At 37.8% G+C, this 22,471-nt stretch overlaps 1 protein-coding gene across 1 annotated transcript in view; it reads right to left on the minus strand.

Annotated features, from left to right (window-relative positions):
- Nucleotides 1-22,471, minus strand: part of SCIN (scinderin) — a 77,322-nt gene that overhangs the window by 49,177 nt on the left and 5,674 nt on the right. Inside the window, exons 2-4 of the mRNA XM_032402028.1 lie at nucleotides 21,340-21,494; nucleotides 15,381-15,542; nucleotides 1,801-1,950 (exon numbers count right to left, since the gene is read on the minus strand). Of these exons, the coding sequence (XP_032257919.1) occupies nucleotides 1,801-1,950; nucleotides 15,381-15,542; nucleotides 21,340-21,494 (467 nt within the window). The remainder of the gene's footprint in view (nucleotides 1-1,800; nucleotides 1,951-15,380; nucleotides 15,543-21,339; nucleotides 21,495-22,471) is intronic.

Genomic DNA, 22,471 nt, shown 5'->3' on the forward strand with positions numbered 1-22,471 from the left:
AGGAGAAGCTAGTCTGATAGTTAACAGAGCACCCCCTTCACTACTCCACCAGGACGAGTCCTGGGTCCACTCTTAGCAAAGCATAGTTATTGAAACAAGACGTACAATCAATTAGAAATACATCTTATTTACAGATTTTTACTTCCAAATATGAAATCTGCAAGACTTAAACAGTGATTATATCTCTAGAACAGAGGCCTTGAAAGAATATTAAAAGTTCAAGAAATTGTTTTGAATAGTTTTCAAAGTGTAATTTATTAGTGATGTTATTATGACTATTGGAAACTGAGTTAATCCCTAATTTTACTTTGTTTTTTTTAGTTGGCCTTTTTTTCCTGATTATAAAAGGAAAACACATGAAAAAATAAAAAATAATAATAAAAAGAATATACATCTATTATAATAAATTTTGAAAATGCAAGGACAAATAAAGAAAAAAATAACAAGGAGCCATATCCCAAGAGTCAAAGACAATATTGGTAATATTGTAATATTTCAGCCTATTTCCTCCCAGATATATATGTATATACAAATATATACCTATATTCCTACATATAAACTTATATATTAAGATATTATTGTATATAAAATTTTATATCCTGCCTTTTCTCTTAGCATTTGACCATGAACATTTTCCCACTGAATAAAAGTCATTTCTAAAACATCACTAACATGAAAGTCTGTGTTTGGTGGTTATCAAAAAAAATAAAGTTTAAAGACATTATGACAATAAAATTATCCCATATAATTTTTGATCACTGGGCTATTGAGGCTATCACTACATCAAGTAACTCTAATGCATGAAATCACTCTAAATCAAAATTATTAAAAACACGTTTATAAGAGACAGTCGTTAGAAAAACTTGAGTGCAGATAGCGAAAGTCATTGAGGAAAATGTGTACTATCCCAAGAAATGAAAACTCACAGAGACACCACCTGCTACTATTAAATGCAGGAAGATTCAGAATGGTATTATTACAACAGTAAATTTTGACAGGGTTCTGCGAAGTCATGAGGGAATAAACATTGGTACAAACATTTAGGGCCTGATATACCATAGGAGTTCAATAAATTTTGTGGAATGAACATACGGGAGTCAATGTACCCACATGTATCAAGACACCTGAATATGATTACACCCTTGACTCATAATCTTAAGGGAAAATATAAAATATATACACTGAGGCACTCGCTGCAGTTTTCTTAAAGGGGAAAAACTGGTCACAACTAAATGTCCAAGGCTGCTATCATTGTTAAGTAAATAACAAAGGTATAAAGAGACATGGAGATAATTTTCAAATTAATTTAACAACTATACTAAAATCGTAAGGGTCTTACCAAGAATTCTTAGTTTAAAATGATTGAAATATTTAAAATATTGGTATATTTGTTCTCATGGAATAAGATTTTATTTCATCCTTTTAATAAAGTAATGAATGCTAAAATTGAAGAATATCATGGCATTAAAAAAATATATATTCAGAATCCCACATGAATAAACTATTATTTGCCTTCCAAAATATATTCTTATATTCAATGTCGAAGTGTTACCCATCTGTCCGCCTACACGACAGAAGATGAAGTCAGAGTCATACCAGTGGTGAAAGAAAAGAGTCATGACCTTCTATTTTCTCTATATCATGACATAGATAACCTTGATGTTTCCTCTTACCGAATCTTAGTCTAGGCCCAGTATTAGAGAATTTGTTAAAACTAACAGACACACACACACACACACACACACACACACACCCCACTTACAGTGATAAACCTTTAAAAAACAACACAAGTCACAATACCCTTCTGAGCTCTGATGGCTCACTTCCTTCTTCCACCACAATTAGTTGAGATCTTCCTTTTCTTTCGTTGTCCCGAATGCCAATGGCAACCTGGCTTGCCTTCAGACGCTCGTATTTGTTGCACGAGGAACCACACCATTGGTAAATTTCCTAAAAGAAAAGGACAGATCTTTTGACCCTGAAATACATGGAGGGCATTTAGCCCTGTTGTAATACTCACTGTTAGTATTAGGAAAAAACAAAAAGATATTTAAAAAAAAAATGAAAGTTATCTATTGTTGAGGTATATATAATTTTACATACTTATACCTCATTCTGTATCCTGTTGTTTTCAGTTAGCATCATAAAGTAAACATTTTTTAAACATGGAAAATATAAGTATGTATCTCACCATGCTTTGGGTATATCCACTAATTACAATTTACGAAAGTAAACTTGTATGTTACCTAAATTTAAAATAATAATTTTACCATATTTCGGAAAGGTAATAAAGAATCTGTTACAGTAATGTGCTCTTGATGATTATAAAAATTGATCTAATGCTTTTGTAAAGCAATTTAATGAATCTTATCAAAAGCCATAAAAAGAATTAAGACATATGACCCAGTAATAATACTATCTGGAATTCATTTTTTTTTTTTTAAAGATTTTATTTATTTATTTGACAGAGAGAGAGCACAAGTAGGCAGAGGGAGAGGGAGAAGCAGGCTCTCCGCTGAGCAGGGAGCCGGACGTGGGGCTCGATCCCAGGACCCCGGGATCATGACCTGAGCCGAAGGCAGCCGCTTAACCGACTGAGCCACCCAAGCGTCCCTGGAATTCATTTTAATAAATTATTCATAAAGATTAGGAAGAAACCATATGTACAAGGGTTTTTATTGCTATATAATTATATTAGTGAGGCATTGGGAAGACATTAAATGTTCTATAATAGGATAATAGTTATATATATTTATGATACCGAGAAAAAACAGATACTTAATAGCAAAGTTGTATTTTAACATAGAGATTTATAAAAATAAAAATAGAATGACAGTTCGATATATTCTAAAATCAGTAGATTATATTAGCTGCCATTTAGATTAAAATATTGTATATTTTAGACTTGGGTACAGTGTTCAGAAGATATAGATAAAATTTAAATAATAAAATATCATTTTCTCCATTAAATGTGGTTTTAATGAAAGAAAGAAAAATTTAATGGTGCCTAGTCTTGGTGGGGGAGTAGGAATGGGCATCATCACATTCTATTTGGGTTGTATAAACTGATACACAGTCCTTTTCTGAGGGAAGTTTGGTATCGTATCAAAAAATTACATGTGCTTTTAGGATCAGGAAATTCAATTTCTAGGACTCTATGCTACAGAGGTATTCAAACGTGGTTTACAAAAACAAAGAAACAAAACAAAAACCCCACAAATGTCCATCAGTAGGGCGATGGCTGTGTAAATGTTGTTATATGGAGACTGCAGACTGTTCTTTAATGCCTAAAACCTGAGAAGAGTGTTTAAATGCCAACACAGAAAATCATTCAAGGTATACCATCAAGAATAAAATAAAGCCACGAATAGTATAGTTCCATTTAAGTGGAAGCAGAAACATAAGCGCTGTTTCTGTGTTTGCAAAGAAAGATTTTTAAAGATATACAGTTTTAACAGATGGAGAGAGGCATGTATATGTAGAAAGAGAGCCTTCAATTTTTATCTAATAGCTTTTTTCTTTTTTTTTTTTTTTAATGTCACATATATTAGGTGCCTATGATGAGCTAGACGTTGGGGATAGAGAGAAGAATAAGAGAAAGCTAGCAAGGAGAGATTGACATGTAGACAACCAATGCTAATAATGTATTTGCACTACACTTGCTTTCAAAACAAGTTCCACACAAACTGTGTGCAGTCCGTCTTGGAGAGGTGGTTAGCGCAGTGGTTAAGTGTGAAGGAGACAGACCCAGGCTGCAACTTACCAGCTATAGGACCTTGTGTCTGCAATGTTTAAAAGAGCACATCAATTAACAACAGCAAAATAAAAGAGCACCCAGGCATCCACAGACAGAATGGCTCTTTTCTCGGATGATAAAACATTTCCAGCCCAGAGTCATTTCTTTATTCACAAATAGCTTACCGATTGCCTAAAATGGGCTCTCTTCCAGGACCTGGGGGCCCAAATTTGAATCACACAGACCTGGGGGAGATTCTCTGACCCCTCACCCCACCCCCAGGTTCCTGATGCACTTATTCCATATTCCTCTTCGAGAATAAAATACACATTTTTGCAATTCGAGTCTTTATAAGAAGTAAAATAAAAAAAGACTATGCCTTGCAACTCCTTTCACTCTAGAATCTATCAAGGGGCATTTCTTTTCCGTTTTTAAAAGAATGGTGCACCGCTGTTGTTTCTCATTTCTTTTCGACATCTGGGCATCTGAATATGAGACTCACATTTGGAATCAATTTGAATACTATGCCCAGGTCAGCAATTACAAAGAGTGAAAACGAATGGTCCCCAACGATTAGTCAATGCCTATCACCATGCATTAAGATCATCAGGTGGTGGCGTAGGAAGGTGATTTTTAAAAATACAGAAAACTGAGCACTACCCTTAGGGACTCTCAGGTATGTTCTGGGCAGCCCTGTTTTTTGAACACTCCCCAGATGATTCTAGCATTCAACTGAGAATCCCTGCTGGTGGTCTTGAGCACAGTGCAACTGGCAGGCATTTGCAGAGAATCTGCAACATCTAATTACCCAGTGCAGCAAAACACGCTACTCTGCTAAATACACGTGGGCTCTCGGCTCTGATTTCTTCCCTATCTTATTCCATGAGATTTTGCCACTGATTCTTTTCTCAGTGGGTCTGAGAAAGCAAACTTCTAATATTTACATTACAGCGAAATATAGGAAGCAGATCAGAAGATTAGATCTCTAGATTTCTCACTTGTTAGCAACTTTCACTACTGACTTCCTCAGCATTTATATAATTGTCCAACAGATGTTTATGTTCTCCATATAAGTGACCTCTCATCGACTTCAAAGAGATTATATAAAATCACACTAAATTTTATTAGCTTCTGTAGAGCATTATGGAAGCTTGGTAAAATGTGTTTAGAAGAGAAATGTAGATAATAATTTGACTAACATAATTATTATTTAATGTAGAATTTTACAGTATTCCATGGATCCCCAAATATTTTCTATGACATTACCTTGGGTTGGGAGTTTTTATGTGCAGTATCAGCTCACAGGTAAATTCAGTTGTAGAAAATATTCTTCACCATTACTGACAGACCTCAGTTTATACTTTTAAAATAGCAAAAAGAACAAAGCTGGAGGTATCATAATCCATGATTTCAAGATTTACTACAAAGCTACAGTAATCAAAATAGCATGGTGCAGGTGCAAAAATAGACACATAGAACAGAACAGAGAGCCCAGAAATAAACCCATGCTTACACAGTCTATTAGTCTATGACAAAAGGGCAAGAATATGCATTGGGGAAAAGACAGTCTCTTCAACGTGTTGGGAAAACTGGACAGCTGCATGCGAAAGAGTAAAACTGGACTACTTTCTTACGCCATACACAAAACTGCACTCAAAATAGATCAAAGACCTATATGTAAGACCTGAAACCATTATATTCCTAAAGGAAATCACAGGCGGTAATCTCTTGGACATCAGCCTTAGCAACATTTTTCTGGATATGTCTCTTCAGGCAAGGGGAAAAAAAAGCAAAAATGAACAATTGGGACTACATCAAACTAAAAAGCTTCTGCACAGCAAAGGAAACTATCAACAAAATGAAAAGGCAAATATCATAAGATTTCACTTAAATGTGGAATCTAAAAAATAAAACACACAAAACCCAGAAATATTACCATAAATACAGAGAACAAATTAGTGGTTGCCAGAGGGCAGAGGGATGGGTGAAATAGGTGAAGGGAATTCAGAGGTACAAACTTCCAGTTATAAATAAATCACAGGAATGAAAAGCACAGCATAGGGAATATAGTCAATAATATTGCAGTAACATTGTATGGTGACAGAGGGTACCTACACTTATCGTGGTGAACGCTGTGTAGTGTACAGAGTTGTCAAATCACTATGTTGTACACCTGAGACTAATATAACATGGTATGTCAGCAACACTTCAATAAAAAAATTTTAAAATAGCAAGAAACATATCCAGGAAATGCTCATGAAAACAATAAAACTGTTAAAAGTAAAATTTTCCTTTTTAACTCAAAGATGACCCAATCACTAAAGAAAGTGTTACAGAAAATTTCTTATTGGGCATGAAAATGAATGCTTTGTGTTATGCTTACTCTTTTATTATTTTCACTTAATTTTGTGCTACTATTTCTATAAAAGTGACATATCATCTTATTTCCTAGACTTAATTTTTAGTGGTGAATTCAGACAAGAAATACAATAAAATATGGACTTTAATTATAAATTGCCAAAAGCCAGAATTGTTTAAGGAGTTCTATTTAAAAAACCCTTTTCTTTCAATGCGACTTAAGTTTTTCTGCAAATATATTTCATTCAATCACAGCAGCAACACAGTTAAAACATGCTTTAGATTTTAAACAGAAAATTTGTTTAGATTTTAAACAGAATTTTAGCAATTCATTAAATTTGAGCAATTTAAATTCTATCATGGATGGATGATGTGGTTAGGACATCTCATTTTAACAAAGCTCTACTGTGCTAAATAAATGTGTATAGTACTATTAATAAGCTGCACTACCAACACTTACTCTATTCAGAGGTAGTTGGGCAAGACCACTTCTCTGCTCTGTGCACAAGGAAACTCTGTGCTCAATTGGCCCCGTGCTTGAAAAACGTTCCTATAATTCAACTTACCCTGTTTTTTGGAGAGAGTGAGCTAAAAAAACCCAAGAATGCTACACAGAGCTAAAAAAATGCCCAAATTGATGTAACAGGTTCATACTATTATTACAACAAAAAGTTTTCATAATTTAAATTGTTTTATTTATAATACTTTGATGGGATTTAGATAAAAATTCTTTTGTAAAGGTGATTTAAGCAGATGAGACACTGAAAATGATAAAGCAAACATGGTTTCCGAGGCAACTATTTACCGTCTAAGATTCTAAAGAATTTAACAATTCAACACTAAGTGTTATACTTCTTTGGGGGAAGGGACATAAAGCCCCCTGTCAATATGAAAGGATCCATTCAATTCAGACTGAAATGCACTTAAATTTTGGCCAAAATCTGTTGATATACATATTGCCCATGAACACCCTGTGCTGGAGTGTGTCAAATTATAATTAACTCTCAATATACAAACTATTAAAGGAAAACAAAATTACTCTGGATAGCTGGAAAAGTAAATAAGGGAGTAAAGACAAATCTGTTATGGGCAATTTGTTTGGACCACCAATAACAAGAAATAATAGTGAGTGAGTGATATTCATGGAAACAACCGTACTGGGGGATAGACTAGAGGTTTCTAAAATTTCCTTTAAACCATGTGGTCAGAGTTAACAAGTAAAAACATCAAAGTGCAGCCAAACCTCATTTGGGGGCAGGAAATAAGAGGAGAAATAAAACAATGCTCAACGATGCCCTTGAAGGGAAGCAAGATTTCAGAAGCTGAGTTTAAAGGAGCGCCCAGACCAGCCCATGTGATGTTGACTCATAACATGTGCAAAGAATTCAGCATAGCCTTGTTACTCTTTTGTCCTTTGCTAAGTTATTTATTCTAAATACATCTACAATTTTATAAAAGGAGAAGGGTGGCCAGACCCCTTGCTCTCCCTTGTCTCTACTGGCTTTATTTTTACTGCGCTTACTTTTCCCTTAGATCTAGTTAACAAAATATAAAAGTTCATTCAGATATCCTCTCTGCCTGAGGCTCTAGTCTAAGCATAACTTAAACACCATACTGACTTGTGAGATACCTCCAGGAATCTAACTTTTTCTATTTTTAAACTTTAAACCATGACTTTTTTTTTTAGTTTTTGGATGAATGGGTGTTTATTTACATCCTATCTTGTTGTTGTCCAAAGCCAAGCCAACTCAATACCATTCAATGACACATACATGTATTTTTAAAAACACCTCTGATTGAGGAATGGGAGATGAATGGAATGGGTATGCATGGCCACTGAAGGCTCGGTGACCAGAAAGGAAGGGATTGCATGTGAACTAGGGCAGAGCAGTGGCTATGGAAAAGAGAGGAATCAAGGGATAGCTAGAAGGTTAAAGCCTCCAGGATTGGTCAACAATGTCCTTTGGATGTAAACTGGAGGACAAGGAGAAGTGGAAATGACTTGGACCCCTTTAGCTTGGCTGCTGGTAGTGATGTCACTTACTGGGACCAGGTGACAGCTTTTGGAGCATTCTTTTCATAGCAATAATGAGAGTTGGTAAAATTATGTTCTCTATACTCTTCAGAGTATTTGGCAAATCAAAGAAGTTTTATAGTCACATTTCATCAAAAATAATTTCTGTCAGCCACATAAATTGGTGACTCAACTATTTTTAACTGATCTACTATTCTTTTCAGATATGTAACCCTGAATTTTCCTGCACCTTTAGACATTTCCCATATTGAAATGGTTCTCAGTGTTAACTGTATAATAAAATGACCTGGGGTAGGGCCTAAAAAGTACTTACCCTGAAGTCCCATCCCAAAACTTTAAAATCAGAATCTTCAGGGGTCATATCACACATGCATCAATATTTTAAAAACTTCTTCCTAATGATTCTAATGTGAAACTGTGAGAATGAAAACATAAATCCTAATACCTTGGGAGTTGTCTTTCCTAGTCCCTCATCTATTCTCTAATTGTAATGTGTCTGTGTCTCCATTCCAGCCCTTCCTACCTTCTACCTCGTCATACTCCCAGCTGTGTAGCTGTCTGTGCCTCTCACCATCTGACAGCACCTGGAGGTCAAAGACTATTTGGTTTCCATCTTTATACTCCAGCACCCAGCACACACCAAGTGCACAATAAATACCATTCATCCCTACTTTTGTTGAAGGGTAAATTTTACAGATTTAACATTAGGTTTATTTTTCCCATTATCTTTTCTTGTTGCCTCAAGGCTTTCTCCTTATAAAACTAGTGGAATGGATTACTTTCAGATAAGGACAAATTTAGCCAGAACAAAGAAGACTTTGCTCAGTTTTTTGTTCTTTTTTTTTTTTTTTAAAGATTTCATTTATTTGACAGAGAGAGACACAGCGAGAGAGGGAACACAAGCAGGGGGAGTGGGAGAAGGAGAAGCAGACTCCTGGCCGAGCAGGGAGCCCGATCTGGGGCTCAATCCCAGGACCCTAGGACCATGACCCGAGCTGAAGGCAGATGCCCAACGACTGAGCCACCCAGGTGCCCCTAGTTTTTTGTTCTAAAATAAACAGTTTAAGTCATAGCAGAGACAAAATTCCAAAAGCCAACATAGGTTTAATTTAAAAGAACCTTGATTTTGTGAGAGTAAAGTTTTCTGAGGGAAGGAGTGAGAATGCAGCAATTTACAGAAAATTGGTTTTACATATCAAGAATCAAGAGTCTTGGCTTTAGGGACTAAAGTGTATTGCAGGAACCACACAGTAGGCAACACTGTGAAATGGTATAAGACTGGTTGGTCAGGTCCAGGAAGAGAAAAGTATGGGGATTACAAGAGAACTAGGAAACTCGATCAGATGCAATGAATCTCTGAGAAGAGCTCAGTACATTCCCCTCCAACACATTTGTCATATATTCATCCATGACCCTGAACATTAGTTAGAAACAACAGTGGGCAGTGTCCATGCAGTCGGACCGATGGGCACTGGTACAATGTGGGTACAGTGTCCCCACAACAGCATGTGGTACGGGAAAAATAAGGCAGAATTCCAGAGAGGCTACTATAATGGCTGACAGAACCAGAAAGGGTGGGCATATCAAAAGACCAAAGTAAGGCCATGGATATTTTCCAGCAAAAGTCTTGGGACAGAGGCCAAAGTTCAAAGCTCAAAGCTCAAGAATTAATGAAACGGCAAGGCCTCAGTGAATGTTAGAGAGGAGTGAGGGCTAAACTATGCAAACCAGACTCACTTCCATTCTCAACCCGGTCCCCTATCCTCAGGCCATAATATCACATACACACATCCCCTATACCTGAGGGATGGAAAAGGGGATGGGTGTGATAAGTTTGATTTGCTTTCATGATAAACAAGGTTCACCTTAATAGGGCAAGATTATTTTTTTTTTTTTTAATTTTTTTTTTTTTAAGATTTTATTTATTTGCGAGAGAGACAATGAGAGACAGAGAGCATGAGAGGGAGGAGGGTCAGAGGGAGAAGCAGACTCCCTGCTGAGCAGGGAGCCCGATGCGGGACTCGATCCTGAGACTCCAGGATCATGACCTGAGCCGAAGGCAGTCGCTTAACCAACTGAGCCACCAAGGCGCCCAAGATTATTTTATTTTTAACCCTTCTGTGGAAATAGAAGCTTGGCTATGAACACAGGTTGAGCTACAGGTGAAAAAAAGAAAATTATATCTCTATCCACATGACTGCATGAGACTGTATGCTTTGTGTTGGACAGGTGTACATTTGTTGAGTGACTGTAAATTCTGGGTCTTCTAATAAGGACAAAGTGAGTGAGTGAGGTTGATAAATGAATGGACAGGCAATGTGGGAAATGCTCAAGGCAAGTCTGCAAGGTGATAGGAAATATGAGATAAAGGCTTGCCTAATTCTACAGGGGTGCGAGGTGGGACTGGGGAAGGACGGAGGAAGAGACCAAGGAACACATCATAAAAAAAGCAACATTGGAGTTGAATATTTAAAGATGAGATGATATTGGATGCTTTCCAAAGAAAAGTGATAGAGAGCAAGAGTGGACTGTAGGCAAAGGAAACAATGTATACAAAGCAAAAGCATGGTGACTCGAGGGAAAGTGTCATGTGCAGGACAATGAGACAGTATCATGGTGATAAAGAGCATGGGAAGGATTCAGGAGACACTCAGGAGGTAGAAGAGAGTAGGCCCGGTGACCAGTTGAACATAAAGCCTCTGGGAGAAGCCATCTGGATGATTTCTAGATTTGGAGTTTGAGGTCTGAATGACGGGTAGCTCCATTCAACATTATAAGAACAATAAGAGGAGAAATCATTTTGGAATGAGAGGGTGAAGTTGATGAGTTCCATTTTTAGACTTGTTGAGTTTGAGGTTCTTATGATACAAGAAATATCTGGGAGGCAGTCTGAAATGCTGACATAGATCTCCCGTAAGAGTTCTGAGCGAGACTATAAAACTGAGATTTACCAGTGGGTGAGTAGTTGAAGCTTTGGGTGAGGGTAAGTTTGCTCAGGAAGAATGTATAAAAAGACAATGATCAAAAGTGGAATCCTTAAAAAAAACAAAACAAAACAAAAAAAACTTGACGGGGTGGGCAGACCATGCAAAGAAGAATGAGAAAGAATGGCTTGAAAGGGAGGAAAAGCAGGAAGCCAGAGCAGGAGTGAGGCTGAGATAAAAGGGAGTAATCAACAGTGTCAGTTGCAGCACAGGGATGGAGTGGATAATGAACAAAGTGTCCACTGGATTTAGCAGAAGCCATTGCTGCCGTAGGATGAACAGATTCAAAGAAATGGTGGGAGCAAAAGTCAGGAAACGTGGGTTGCGGACCAACTGGTAAATGAGGAAGTGTAGACTGCTGTTTCAAAGCAGCAGGAGGGAACAATGAGAGAGGGGCAATAGGTTATAAATAGCAAGGCGAGTGGGGCAAACTGACCAAACAAGTTAACAAGGAAACGGAACATGCCCAACAGCACAATTAGTAACTCACCACAGAAATTCCTCCGCCTGTGAAATCCGACTCTCCACTACTGGCTGGCTCTGACACATATTTCCAAAAACGTTAGCTCCAGATCCCAAACTTTGAAATTATAGACTCTTTCCATTATCATTCACATTCTGTAGTTACTGATGGCTTTGTTGCAATATATTTAGATGTGATTTTGTGAGTCATTTCTACAACTACCTCAACTACCTCATAGCTTTAAAACTGATGATTGATAAATTCACCAACGTTAAAATACACAGTTCAAAAGCACTTCTCCAAAGATTCAATAAATTCCAAATTGCTAAGATCTAGCCATGTTCCATATTATTTTCTGAGAATACACTAAATACAAGATAGCTTATCCAAATCATCCTCTAAAATGTTGATGATTTCTTAAAGTTCAAAGGGATTAAACGGGTAATTTTATAATCTCATGCTTTTGATCGAGGTGGTTACATGGTCATATCAGGAAATATTTTCTGTAGTCTCAAATCCTGTAACAGCATATGTTTCAAAGGTATATGGCATATCATATTAATACTAGTGATTGTTCATCAAAAAAGTTGACTTCCCCAAACAAAATCAAAATATAGGATTTAGGTTATGTCCATAACCTTAGTTTTGGCCAGCTGGCTCTAGTTGGATGAGAACTTTGGAGGTCCAACCTACTTTTTTCATACCCGGATAATAAAACAAACTTGAAGAAATTGCACTGGCTTCTTTTTGTACTCTCTAATGCAGAAGGTAATTTTGAAATCGTGAACTCATTAAGATTTTATAGTAGAGAAAATTTTGGTCCCATGTCCTTCTTTGTTTACTGTGACACACCCCAAAAATAAAGTCTCCAAGGTAATTGCAAGATCTTATCACCATTCAGAGATTGTTGGCAACATACCAACTGGTTAAAGGTTATTACATAAAAAGAGATCATGTGAATAAACGACTAGAGTGTATGAAGTACTGCTTGATTCCTACCAGGGTATCCCTCTGGGGTATAGTATACTTCTACAACATAAGAGATAATCAGCTATCTCTGCAACAAAATCATTCCATATGTCTCTCTAACCAGGCATGAGAGCAGGAAACAACTTGAAAGTCATTAAAGGTAATTAACTCTATAAAATAAAGATAATTTACTCTTAAACAGATAAATGTCCTTGAATCTCACAATAGAGGCTCTGTCCGTATTATAGGAGGCTGTACTTATTGGTCATACTCCCATGGCAGACATTACCCACGGGAAGACAGAATATGGCACTGGAACCACCATCTGCCTACCACAGCACCCAACCATCTAATCCACTGTGGAAGCGCAATACTTGCTCAACAAAATAATGATTTCATTAACAATACTACTTTTAGAAGATTTTAAGCTAGATTAGACATAATTCTGAATTGAGCAGATTCAGAAACTATCGCAACATACTCTGTTATAGAGCCATGCCATCTTATATCCCACCAAGTTAGCTTAGGGTAGTGGAAAGAATGTAAACTAAGAATAGAAAACCACAGGTTCCCCTCAACCTGTATTAATGCAAGTGACTTGCTCCCACCCTCTACGGCTTTTTTTCTCTTGTGAAACCACGATGACAACTGTCATTTCCAGATGTGACTCTGTGTCAGGGGAGAGTGAATCATAGTCAGCTAAGGTTGGAAGCACCATCAGAAATCGGAGTCAAGATGAAAACAATAAATGAGGAAGTTAAGGCTCTGGAGAGGTTAATAACTTGCTCAAGATTAAAGAGCAGGTAGAAAGCTGAACTGGAAGCCATTCATGGTAATTAAAGAGATTATTGCATGTGTGGAGCAATTCCATTACACATGAAAAGCTATTTTAAGAAAGAAGTGTGTTCACATAACGGCAGTGATGAATTACATTATCAACGGAAAGTGTCTCTTCTGTGTAGGGGCCCCAGAGATCATCTAATCGACTTTTATAGATGAGAATCTAAGATTAAAGTCAGCTTGGAGGAAAACTGAGGTCTCTTTTTTCTATGAAAAATACTATCTTCTATGTTAAAACACTTCATAAATTATCAAGGGATAAAGGGCTATAAAAATGTTAGGAGAAGCCGGTTAGGAGAACGGGTTAGCATTTAAAGTTGAAAAGGGCTTTTCCAAGAAACTCACCGTGAGGTTCAGGGCAGTGGTACTGCCATTTTGGGTGCAGATGTCTAAGTGTGACACTGAGAACTGTACTTTGGGCGTTATTAATATGATGATCGCAACTGTGCACACAAGCTGGTGTGATCCAAGATAGCCGAATTACATTAGCAGTAATAAAACTATAGGTGTATCCTAACTGAGAGAAACCCACGAAGTTTATAGCTTGGAGCCATTTTCCAAATGATTTATAACCTTAGCACACTTAATCTCTGTGCTGTTGCTAAGTTAATATTGCCTTAACAGAACCTTGACTGCGGGGCTCCGTTTTCAAAACCCTTAGTGTCCCTTCTCTGTGCACGTGGAAAATAAACTCTTTTGGCTTTTGTCTGATGCTTTTCCCCAAAATACTGCCCATGGAGAGGCAATAAAATAAAATGCTCAGGTGGGAATCAGACATCCCCAGGGTGGAATCCTGGCTTCACCATTCACTGGCTGTGCCCTGGGAGGAAATTCCACAGCCGGTGCAAGCCTCAGGCTAACTGAAGCAGCACTAGTCAGAGCAAGTCTCTGTACAATGCTGAGCACAGAAATGTTCCTGACGACGAGCAGGATGCTGATATACGTGGTGTAATGAGAAGGATGACCATGAGGAGAAGGAAAAGGGCATCATAAAGGCTCTGTGCTCTCCTGCCTTCTCTGCTTCGCCCATGGGTTTTCAATGGTAGAGAATGCCTTTTATTCTAACTTTATTTTATTTCTACCTTACAAAGGTTAAAAGACCCAACTTAAATCCCACCATCTAGAGTCTAGCACAAGACTTTGCAATAATACCGATAATAATGATTTGCGGCGCCTGGGTGGCTCAGTCGGTTAAGCTTCTGCCTTCAGCTCAGGTCATGATCCCAGGGTCCTGGGATCGAGCCCCGCATCTGGCTCCCTGCTCAGCGGGGAGCCTGCTTCTCCCTCTCCCTTTGCCCCTCCCCCTCGTTTGTGCTCTCTCCCTCTCTCTCTCAAAATAAATAAATAAAATCTTTAAAAAAAATAATTATTAGTAAGTATACGTGAACTCAGAGGGGCCTCTTTTCCTGGAAAAAAACATAAGTCAGATATTGCCCATCCCATTAAGATTATACTTAATATCTATACTTGTGCCTTTTCTCTTAATACCCTAAAATAATTAAAAAGTATGAAATAGTATGGTGTAGTAAATGTGTGATATATATCCCAAAATATCCCCTAAAATCTCCTCAGGCAAGCTGTTTAGACTCATCCTATGTCCATTTGAAATCCTAGAAACTTTGCTTTCTGGAGGAAATTCCATTTGCCCCTCAAATAATGTTTTCCCACACCCAATTAAGGACAAAAATAATTAGCGGAAGCTCCATTCAGACAGAGGGTAAATATATTAAAAATTATTCTATGTGTGTTCTATGGTAGGAAGAACTAAATCATTACTCCATGCTAAACCTATCAAAGAAAATAAAAACTTTGAAGTCTCACTTTGTGTGATTTAAATACTTGCCAATTCATCCTATGATATGATTGCCTCTCACATAAACATGACCTGTTCCCTGTGTGTCGAAAATGTGATTATCCTCCACGGCACGTACATCTGATTTGATCTGAACACAATTCACTCTCCATTAGACGTCTGCATGTGTGTGTAATACTTACAGTGCCAAGGTCAATGATGAAGCAGTCGCCCTTGTTGAAACTGTCCCAGCTAAGGGGAACTTCCGTGGCCCTGACCACTCTCCGACCCTTCACATGCAGGAGCCTCTTAGCGGTCAAGTCATTTGTGAGAACATGATTTAGTCCAGATGCCACACCTCCGGCCTGATCAGTGGGAGGAAGACAGAAAACAAAACAAAAAGAGATGAGGCTTCTAACTAGACACAAAAACACATAAAACCACAGGTGTACGTGCCAAAACTGCCTGTCAGCCCAAGACAAAAGAGCCACCTCAGAGCATGTGAAGCAGTAAGTATGCAGAAGAGAATGCCTTGGCAAATCAACCCATTTTTTTTTTCTTTTAAGGCCTTTTGTCCTTCCTGTTTTAATCATTCAACTTAACATTGCAGGTATTTACTAAGAACCTTCAGTGGATAAAACCTGTGACATAAATGAAAAGAAGCAGTAGCTCGTGTCCTTTGGGAACGAATGATTCTAAAACCATTAAGTGAGAGGCAGACAAGATTTCAGGGAAGAAGACAGGAGGATAGAGGAGAGTCAGAGGTAACAACAGCAAGTGAGGAGAGAACTAGCCACCCCCAAATTCCCATGCCCCACACAGTGTTAGGACACAGAAGGGGAGTTGAGTCCTGGCCAGATGTGGGTGGATCCTATTTATGATCTTTGTTTTAACATTACATATTTTAAAAAAATTTTTAAATATATAGAGAGGGGACACAAGCAGGGGGAGTGGGAGAGGGAGAAGCAGGCTTCCCGTTGAGCAGGGAGCCTGATGTGGGGCTCGATTCCAGGACCCTGGTATTATGACCTGAGCTGAAGGCAGACGCTTAACGACTGAACCACCCAGGTGCCCCTACATCATTAGTTTTTGATGTAGTGTTCCATGATTAATTGTTTGCGTATAACACCCAGTGCTCCATGCAGTACATGCCCTCTTTAATATCCATCACCAGGCTAACCCATCCCCCCACCCCCTCCCCTCTAGAACCCTCAGTTTGTTTCTCAGAGTCCATAGTCTCTCATGGTTCGTCTCCCCCTCCGATTTCCCCCCCTTCCATTTTTCCCTTCCTGCTATCTTCTTCTTCTTCTTCTTTTTTTTTTAACATATAATGTATTATTTGTTTCAGAGGTACAGGTCTGTGATTCAACAGTCTTACACAATTCACAGCGCTCACCATAGCACATACCCTCCCCAATGTCTATCACCCAGCCACCCATAAAAACTGTTTCTCCTTCCTTCTTTCTTTTTTCATTCATTCTTTCTTTCTTTCTCTCCCTCTCTTTTTACTTTATTTCTTTCTCTCCCTCTCTCTTTTTCTTTCTTTATTTCTCTCTTTCTCTTTCTTTCTTTCTTTTTCTTTCTTTCTTTCTTCTTTCTCTTTCTCTCTCTCTCTTTTTTTCTTTAAATGCCAGGCCTGAGTATTTATACCCTAAATTTGGTTGTACATCCCAAAAGAAAACTATATTCAATTAAAAAATGCTAAGGAGGGGTGCCTGGGTGGCTCAGTTGTTAAGCCTCTGCCTTCGGCTCAGGTCATGATCCTGGTGTCCTGGGATCGAGCCCCACATCGGGCTCCCTGCTCGGCAGGAAGCCTGCTTCTCCCTCTCCCACTCCCCCTGCTTGTGTTCCCTCTCTCGCTGTGTCTCTCTCTGTCAAATAAATATTTAAAATCTTTAAAAATAAATAAATAAATAAATGAATGAATAAATAAATAAAATGCTAAGGAAAACAATGAACTATATCAACTACATCTTCTTGTCTTATTTGAAATCAGCTTTTACCTTTTTACTTTTCCCTTTAATTAAATGTTAGAAATGATAATCTTTATTTATTCCCACAATTAATTATGAGGTAATGTGCATAATAAAGATGCGGCGTAAGCAAATCACTTTTATTGCTCAAAGGCCTCCTGCAATAATATGGTAAGAAAATTAGCAGTATAGGAAATCTATAAAATGATCCAATTTTCAAAATTTATTCATAGGGATGCCTGGGTGGCTCAGCTGGTTAAGCATCGGACTCTTGATTTTTTAGCTCAGGTCATGGTCTCAGGGTCATGAAATCGAGCCCCACATCGGGCTCCATGTTCAGTGCGGGGTCTGCTTGTCCCTCTCCCTCTGCTCCTCTCCCTGTGTGTGCTCTCTCTCTCTCAAATAAATAAACAAAATATTTTTAAAAAATTTATTCATAAACATATATAGTAAATCCAGAGAAAGAAGTTAAGCTGCCTATGTAATCATTAGCACATTCCTAAAATTTCCACTGACTTTATTTTTTTTTTAAGATTATATATTTATTTATTTGTCAAAGAGAGAGAGAGAGCACAAGCAGGGGGAGCTGCAGACGGAGAAGCAGGCTTCCCGCTGAGCAAGGAGCCTGAGGTGGGAATCATCCCAGGACCCTGGCATCATGACCTGAGCTAATGGCAGACATTTAACCAACTGAGCCACCCAGGTGCCACGAAATTTCCACTGACTTTAAATTACCACCATTTTCCAGGAAAAGAGAAAAGACCCTCATGAATAGAACGGTTTTATTACAATTGGCTAAAAGTTGACTTCAGGACAATTATAACCACAAATTTTATGAACTATATAATAATTTCTCAGTCCATAATGTTATCAAGATTGCCATAAATGAACAAACTATTATACAATAAAAATAAACACAAGTTTTCATCTATATACTACTGTTCTTGGCCATTTCACTTTTCAAAAAAATAAGTACACTGTGATCTGATAAACAGTGTAAGAACGCTGTGATCTGAAAAAAGTTATAAAATATAAAACAGACTGAGGATACTTACATAACATTTAAGCTACTGTCATATAGTGAACCATCAGAGTGATATATAGTCTGTGAACATTTAACAGTACTTTAAAAATTAATTTTGTCTTAATAAAATTTGATGTGAAAAAGGCACAAAAGAAAAACTGTAAGTTTCATATATGTTGGTATTTGATAGTAAGTATTTCTGGAATAGTGTTTGAATTAAACCTAGAAGCTCCCAGTCTCTTTCTACCTTCACACAGCAGAATGAAAGCAAGGTGGATGATCCTCTAAATCAGTGACACCATAAACACAGTTTTGCTGGCTGATGGATGTTTGATGGTCACTATTTACAGTCATGGCTAAGAGCCGGGTCTTGTTGAGCTTGGGAAAGAGATTTAATATAAAGAAGCAGTGGTAAGGGAGGCCTGGGTGCCTCAGTCGGTTAAGGGTCTGCCTTTGGCTCAGATCACGGTCCCAGGGTCCTGGGATCGAGTCTCCCAGGTCGGGCTCCCTGCTCAGCGGGGAGTCTGCTTCTCCCTCTGCCTGCCGCTTCCACTGCTTGTGTGCTCGTGCTCTCTCTCTCCGACAAATAAATAAATACGATCTTTAAAAAAGGAAAAAAAAAAAAGGAAGTAGTGGTAAATATTACTCCTCTAGAACTCCCCCAGCCTAAAAAGCCTCATAAAAAGAAACCTCAGGTGAATTAAATGACCTGATAAGATGGTCTTAATGTTGCCTCGCTGAATCTTTCCCTTATACACGGCAACTAAATATGGCAGCTGCTGGCTTGGTAATGGTAGGCTTGGCCAAACTGTGTCCATTCCAAACAGACACGATACCCTGTTTTACAGAGTAATCTTAAATAAAAAAATTCATCCTGATATTTGAGCCATTTATTTATATTGAGAGCATCATAGTATAGTGATTACTAGCTTAGGCACTGAAGTCAGATGGTCACCCAGTCACATATCCACTGTTAGACCTTGTTAAGTTACATAGTTTCTCAAAGCTTTTGTTTACTTATCTTAATAGGGCGACAATGATAGAAACTGCACCTAGGGGGTGTTATTTGGATGAAATGAGATAATAGACATGAAGTGCTTAGCACATTCTTGTAAGTATGAAATTAAGTACAACATAGTGGTCTTTGCTATTCTGGGATACCTGGGTGGCTTAGTTGGTTAAGCATCTGACTCTTGATTTCAGCTCAGATCATGATCTCAGGGTCATGAGATTGAGCCCCGTGTTAGGCTCTGAGCTCAGCATGGAGTTTGGTTGAGATTCTCTCCCTCTCTCCTTCTGCCTCTGCCCCTTCCCCCGCTTGTATCCTCTCTCTCTCCTTCTCTCTCAAAATAAATAAGATCTTTAAAAAAACAGTCTTTGCTATTCTGGGTGGCAAATTATCCTTGCTTCCAAATTTCTTATCAAGTACTTTGCAACTGCACACATTGTCATCTGCTCAATGTCACTAATGATAAGACAGTGAACTGATCTTTTTGCTGATAAATTTGACCTCCATTAGCAAATACCATCTTTCTAAAAAATGCTGATTTGTAAGTGATTTTAATGTAGAAGATAATTACCTTATAACTGTAAAATTGCTTTTTCATGTCCACCTTTAAATATATATCCAGGAGTTTGATTTCAGAGGTCCTGCTAACAGCCAGAAGGATTAATAATATCACAATTTCCTACTGACTGTATATGCACGTTATTATTTAATTTGATCCCTAATCCTTACAACACCTATATGAGGAAGCTGTTGTTATACCCATTATATATTTGAGGAAACAGCACAGAAAGCTTACTTGCCCTGAAGTAAACAAGTCATATGTAGCAGAAATGGGTCATAACCAGGATGTTGTCACATTACATGCTTTTAGTAACTACATGACCCAGCTTATTCAAAATGTTGGTTTCATTGACATAAAGGAAGTTTCAGGATCATTTGACATAAACTGTAGGAACTCATGTGAATTAAATGAAATGAGAAGTCATACATACATTGTTTCATATCTAGGGTTGTTCATAACCCAGAGTGAAAAACATCATTTCAAGAGAGAAGAGAATTTATATGTGTTTATCCTCACCTCAATAGCATCACAAAATATTCACTGAGGCTCTGATCAGGCAAAAGTAGAAATAAACCCTGGCATTGTAGTAGATAAATTCAATACATATTCAGAATTCTAGTTTAGCTCTGAGGTTTTAAGTCTTTAGTAAGCTAACAGGCTTAAAGGGTGAGGCGGTGGGGGTCTGCAGAAGACCTGTTGGAGCATGTCTGATTTTGAAAAGGATTGCTTCTGAAATGTTTGTCTAGGGAGGTATTTCTCACACTGTAACTGAACACTCTTGGGGGCAGGGGACATTGTGAAGAGTGGCCAGTCCACAAGGATCATGGAGGGAATTCCCAAAAAAAAAAAAAAAGGCTGTCTTTCATTGAAGGTTGCCTTAAAAGAATACAACTACTTAACTTGTTTTTTTTCTTTTTCCCCCAGAAGAAAAGCTGGTTGATGATCAGTGTTTCAGGCCAAAACACATAAATTGTGTGCATGTGTGTGTAGCAGTGTGGGTATATTTGACTTTGTGAGGCTGAACCACACATATATTTAACTCAATGGTTTGTTTCATTTGTATCATTTCCAAGATCAAACCACACTATTTGAGAAATGTGTGTATAGTTCTTTCTATAGAAGTAGCTGGAATTATAATTGTTATAAATATTGCATTAAGACATTCCAGAACAACTGAGATTCCCAAGTCTTGGGTCATTTGCAGCAACTTCAGAGGTTCTCTAGAATGGCATTAACAGAAATTGTGAATACCCAAGTTGCTAATATTTAATTATCGAAGTAACTCCACAAAATTTTAAAGGGCTTTCTTGTGACAACATTTCTGAAAGCTCTTAACTTTATTAAAAATTAACCTATTAAATGAAATCAATCCAGAACATTTCACATATTACACTCATGTTCCACAAACATTTATTGAGTACCTACTATGTATCCAGCAGGTACTAGTATATATCAGTAAACAAAACAGATTGAAACAAAAACAAAACAAAAAAACCCTGCCCTCAATGAACTTCCACTCTCTGAAGACATGAGGTGTGGATGCATGGGAAGAGAAAGGGGGTCATAATGGAAAGAGTTCAAGGGAGCGGCTTACCTTGTATTTCAGACCTCCTTTGAAGTAGCCAACAAAATCAGTAGATTCATAGCCTTGAAGTTCTCTACTCTGCACTGGCTTGCCTCCCAAATAGTCATCCATCTGAACAGTAAAGATGGCAGCCGCTGTGCTTTCATCCTGAGTACAGTCCTTTCCTGAAACAGCAAAGGACAGCACTGCATTTCTCAAGCCCGGAAAATGACTAAGGCAGAATTTTTGATACGAAAGGCTCAGAAATTTTCTTTGAATTATATATACATCAATACAATAAACCGTCTTCAGCAGAACAATCTTTTGACAGAAATGTTGTAATATAAAAATATTATTTTGTTAATAGCTACAAGAATTGTTTTGTTCTTGCTTTTCAATTCTTTTTAAAAACTGTTTAAAAGAAGCACTGCCGGGGGCACCTGGGTGGGACAGTCGGTTAACTGTCCTACTCTTGGTTTTGGCTCAGGTCATGATCTCAGGGTCGTGGAATGGAGCCCCATGTTGGGCTCCGTGCTCCTTGCAGAGTCTGCTTGGGACCCTCTCTCTCCCTCACCCTCTGCCCCTCCCGTTCATGCTCTCTCTCCCTCCCTCTCTCTCTCTCTAAAATAAATAAGTTAATCTTAAAAAAACAAGACATAACACTGCTATCTGTATATGTTCAAGAAGATGTAGCACTACACTCTAGTAGGATTCGGATTCGTTGGCTAATCAGATCAGACTATGAGAATGTTTTCCAATTGTTTTAGCTCTTATTAGCATCAAGATGCCAATATGTTAGTATTTGTAAGGAATATGAACATCATAGGCCATAGATAAATAGCTTTAGAAAAGCAAGTGGTTTTTAGAATGGGAAAATGAATATCACTTGACCTTATCCCTATTTTTAAGTCCTAGTGCCCCCACTTCATTATTTTATTGGTGTAAGATCATATTCTCTACGTGGAAAGGGAGAATAAGAGATTAATAAGATTCACATCTTATTAATCTTAATAAGATTCACATCTATTGAATGTGAATGTGGTCACAGGTGTTATTAACCCAAGAATTTAACACACAACACACATTTAATTTTCACAGTTCTAGTATAAATCCCATCCAGGCAACCTCGCTGAGGTCAAAACACCAATTCTTCAGCACCGGC

This window comes from Phoca vitulina, unplaced genomic scaffold, assembly GCF_004348235.1.
Source record: "Phoca vitulina isolate PV1807 unplaced genomic scaffold, GSC_HSeal_1.0 scaffold4, whole genome shotgun sequence".
Classification (NCBI taxonomy): domain Eukaryota; kingdom Metazoa; phylum Chordata; class Mammalia; order Carnivora; family Phocidae; genus Phoca; species Phoca vitulina.